General features: G+C 44.2%; 1 protein-coding gene across 2 annotated transcripts in view; it reads right to left on the reverse strand.

The window, feature by feature from the left end:
* Positions 1-4,942, reverse strand: part of BANK1 (B-cell scaffold protein with ankyrin repeats 1) — a 457,231-nt gene that overhangs the window by 297,299 nt on the left and 154,990 nt on the right. For both annotated transcript variants that reach the window (XM_019526509.1, XM_019526510.1), the window contains exon 7: positions 1,048-1,168. In XM_019526509.1, the coding sequence (XP_019382054.1) occupies positions 1,048-1,168 (121 nt within the window). The remainder of the gene's footprint in view (positions 1-1,047; positions 1,169-4,942) is intronic.

The following is a 4,942-nucleotide window of genomic DNA, read 5'->3' on the forward strand; positions in this document are numbered from 1 at the left end:
CATTTCTGGAGGTGCTGGTGTAAGATCCAGGAATGGTGATGGTTCTGTTGTGGGGTGTAGTAATTGTGGGTGTAGGGAGAAGAAGAGGCTGCTGGAGGTGATGGAGCCTAGCAATACCCAGGCAAGTGCAGACACACTGGGAAGCTATGTGCAGTGGATGGGCCTGGAGCTGTTGGCAGGAATGCAGTGTAGGCTGCCACAGGTAGGAGCAGGCTCAGCCCCATGCAGAGTGCTGCAGGACTGTAGGCTGGATACAATCAGTTGGCAGGTGCCTGCCCACAGGCAGGCCAGATCCAATTCCAATTAATTGGTGGGCTGCATTCAGCCCACAAGCTCTGTTTTGCCCACCCCTGCTATAGCCCAATAGGTAGAGCATACTTCTGGGAAATGTGGGTTTACATTACCTCAGACTGAGAGAGGCTTAGAACCCTGGTTTCCCTGGTGCTGGGTTAGTGCTCTGACCACTGGATTGTTATGCAAGAGACTAGCATTACTAGCACAGTCAGGTATTGGCATTCAGAAGATAATTTCTGAATTCTACATGTCTGAAAAGGGCAGAGTTCAAACACACACCCATGTTTAGTGTTTCTTATTGACTAGCTCTAGGCAGCTGCTTGTTCACTCCTTGCATTGACCTTCAGAGGTACCTAACACTCCCCATTGACAGCAAAGGGAATATAGGTACTCATCAATTATCTTTGTTTGAATCACTTTCCTGGAACTAGGCACCTAAGTTTAGGCATGATGAAAATTTTAGACATATAAATGGAAACACCTCAGGGACCAATCTGGATTTTACCTCCATCTTTTTTGGATTTTGTACTGTCACAGCTGAACACTCATTGGGAGATGCAATTAAAAGTTGGATTGTTGTTCAATAAGGCTAATATATGACAGCAGTGTCACATTGGTTCACAAATAATTTTACATGTTCCTGGTTATTTTGCATTTCAATAACAGCCACAGTATGAATATTTATACTGGTCTTTAACATGTACAGGCAAGCACTACAAACAGTATTATAGAAACATATGAGAATGTACTCACTAGCTTGTTCATGGTGCATATCTTCACTCTGGAAAACATTGCATTCATAAGCAGACACCTCGCTTTTCAGTAGGAAGGTCAGAATATTGTCAAGCTTTTCTATGGAAGAAAACTTGAAAGCCTGTTCAGAAGAAAGATACGGGAAAAAATCAGTATGTTTACTACCCACGTTTAATTAACCTTGTCCTTGGAGCAACATAAATCAAAGGATTTAAACTGAATAAATACAAACTCAGTCTCACTAAAGTTTATTTTTTTGAGAGACCACAAAAAGAAGCCTGACTATATACTGTATACTGACATGGGAAGACTAAGATAATTTATCCAAACTAAGGAAAAGTGGATATTTTGGCCCTAAGTATTTGCTATGGCTTTGGTCCTAAATCTCAGCTATAGCTAAAAACTCACTGGGGGGCGGGGGGGGGAGGGGGGGGACAAGGACCAATAAGGTAGTTGCTCTGTTCTTGGTTTAGCCATGCACTGCTCCATGTGTAGTAGCCTCAAGCCTATTCTAAGGTATGTCAGGTGGCAAGAGGCCATTTGGGGATCACCTGGGGACAGAAGAGCCCCTACTGTTCTCCCTAGTCCTGCTGAAGTGAGAAGAGTGGCACAAGTGACTGCACTGAGGGCACTTTTACACATGCATTGACACGTTCTGAGTAGAACATGTCAGTTGGAGAATTCTAACCAGAAAGCTCCAGCGTGCTGCAGCATCTCATGTATTCAGCATCCCCACATTTCAAAAAGGCAACAGTCACTTTAAAGCTTGTTGAAGGCCCCTACTCCCGAGCACATGCATAGGTGCTCTTTAAGTATTCAGCAACTGTGGAAGCCCCCCTTACTTTGCTGCAACAGTTAGCATGAATTACTCCACTTAAGTTAGCTCTCGAGTTGAGGTCTCAAGAGCTGAAAAACAACACTTGGCAGATGCAGACTGATTTAAGTAGCAGTAGTCTGACTGCATTAGCCTCTCTCAGTTTGATACAATTCAAGCTGCCATATCCACAGTGCAGTGTACTAGCCTGAATGGGGATCGACACCACTAGTCCTACAACTCAAAGGCATTCTACCACCCTCCTGCTAAGCCTGGGAGCACTGCTGGAATCAAGCTTTGTGAATGCTTTTCCACATTCTGCACACCACATCAGCAATTAGGCAGAATGGGCAGGTTGGAAGGACCCTGAATGCACACACTCACCAATTTGTTTGCTTTTTGGGGTGGGGGTTCCATTTGGAAACCATATTTAAATACTGCTTTTCAGAATTTTTGTTTTCAAAGCACAAAAAATTATTTTTTTTGCCAAATCCCCCAAAACTGTACTTAAAATTATTTCATTTCCAAGAGCGGATCCAAGTAAGCCCTTGGGGATGGGTCTGCCCAGAGTCTGTGGGATGAGTGCTGCCATTGATGCTCGCCCCTCCTTCTCTCTGTTGATGAACTCAGCAGGGAGAGGGAGGGAGTGGAAGGGAAAACAGCAGCCCTATGTTCACCTCCTGGGCCCCAGAGCCATGTGAAGCAGGGACCCTGGCCAAATTCCACCCTGATCAGCTGGTGAGCTCAGAGGTCACTGCTCATGCAGAGGTCTGGCAGAAGCTTATGCTGACCACACAATAAGCTCAGAGCTGACTGTACATGCATGGCACAGCGGAAGTGGGGAAGCTGCACCCGCTTGCCCTATTCCTAGATCTACTACTGTTAGTTTCTGATTTTTCTTTATAAACAAAATAAAGGAGGATTTTTTTACCAAAATGAAAATTTTGCAGAAAAAACATAGAGTTATATACAAACAGCTTTAGTGTGGACTCTTAGCACCATGCATATGGAGTTCTTTTTTCTATATAAAGATGTAGAATTAGTTAACCCTGTATTTTATGAAACATTCCTGTTCAAATTAGCTTTCTTCACTTGGTTATTGTGTATGTTACACTGAAGCACAACATGTTAGACAGGCCACTAGTATATATATACATACATACATACATACATACATACATACATACATACATATATATATATGTATTGCAGCATGACTATATTTTTAATACAGAAGCACCTGTTATATTTTAGGCACTCTACAGATGTGCAAGAAAACTTGAGTGTGTTGAGTGTGAGTGTGTTTACATGTATGATTAATGTGCAAGAACAAACTCCAAAAACTTACTGCTCCACAGTTTATTCATGTGCAGTACATGGAGCCCTGTTGGATTAGCCCAGCTGGAGCCCTGTTGGAGCAGCCTGGGCTGAGGCACCTTCATGCCTCAGCCTGCCCGCTTAGGGTTGCTCTGATGTGCTGCAGAGTGGGTGACTGAGTCACCCATGGTGCTTCAGCACAGGGATAGCCAGCAGGCAGCCCTCATGCTGAAGCACCCTCATGCCCCAGCTCTGTAGCATGAGGAGCCTGATTGGAGCAGCCAGACCAAGGGCTGCTTCGACTGGGCTCCACATGGTGTGGAGTGGCTGGCTGGGGCATGAGGGTGCTTCAGTGTGGGGGCTGCCTGTACGCCAGCCCCACACTGAAGCACCCTGTGCCCCAGGCAGCTGGGACAGTGTCTACACGTGCGCTGCTGTGCATGAAAACCTCTACTAGGGGGACGTGCAGACGCTGAGACATTTACTGCACAGTTAATTAGTCAACTGCACAGTAACCATTTTGGGGAGACTCGCCCAGTGACTTCTAGCTCATTAATGCTGCATCTTTCTAGAGTAGTGAGGGACCAGCTTCAAGCTGCTAACATGAAGTTTTTTTCAGCAGTTTCTTACCATCTACACATTCCTCTAGAGTAGGGCATGAAACAAAAACAGACCAAAATTCTGGCCTACAAAGTATTCCTATTGCTTGTCAATATTACCATTGTTACGTAGTTAATTTCTTGCAAGTTTAACCACAGCAGTGAGACAGGAGGAATCTGAATACACAAGAGACACACAAAACCATGCATATTAACTGAGGAAAGGTTTTCCATGAGTAAGGAATGATAAGAAATAAGGGCAAGGGCATAAATGGATAACCAGGGTGCTAAGCTAATATAACCAGCAAAATGGAGGGGCTGACAGGGCAACATGATAAGCAGGGATCTTGGTTTTGTCTGATTAAAACTGCCCCCAAATTTTCTGATTTAAAAAAGTAATGCAAAATCCACCAAAATACAAGAAAATGCTGCACATGGTAAATACCTGGGGCAGTATTTTTTTCACCATCCTTTAGGGGCCAGACACTAGTCCTTGCACAAGCCCTGAGCACAAAATAATTATAGCATGCCTTAGAGTGAGCCATGTCAAATGTCATAAAGGTTCCTTTTGTGCTCTCCAACTACCACTATCCTTCTAAGAATAGGCCTGTCCCTTTTATTATGCATCCGTAACAAGCACATGCAGTATATTATGAAACATATGACGTAAAACCCTGGAGAGTGACTGTATGAGATCCAAGAAGGGGGAATGCCAGAAACAAGCTACAAAAACCTGAAGACCTTCCCTAAAAATTAGAAAACAAAACACAGGGAAAAAAAACAAAACAAAGGAACCAAAGAAAAAAAAACAAAAACAAAACCACAAGATCTTCAAGCTAACCTAGCCAATAATGCTTCTAAGGCCAGATCCAAAATCGAGTGCCTAATTCAAAGAATTAAATGTGGACCACAAGTGTCTGTCAGATGATCCAACAACTGCACAGATGCAGGATTCACTGTTCCTTCAAGCAACCCAGAGAGATGCCTATACAGTTTCATAGTTTCATAGTTTCTAGGGTCGGAAGGGACCTGAGCAGATCATCTAGTCCGACCCCCTGCCATGGCAGGAAGAGCACTGGGGTCAAACGACCCCAGTAAGGTGGTCATCCAACCTCCTCTTAAAAACCCCCAGGGTGGGAGCCTGCACCACCTCACTTGGAAGCTG

This window comes from Gavialis gangeticus, unplaced genomic scaffold, assembly GCF_001723915.1.
Source record: "Gavialis gangeticus isolate Ggan-Ray unplaced genomic scaffold, GavGan_comp1, whole genome shotgun sequence".
Classification (NCBI taxonomy): domain Eukaryota; kingdom Metazoa; phylum Chordata; order Crocodylia; family Gavialidae; genus Gavialis; species Gavialis gangeticus.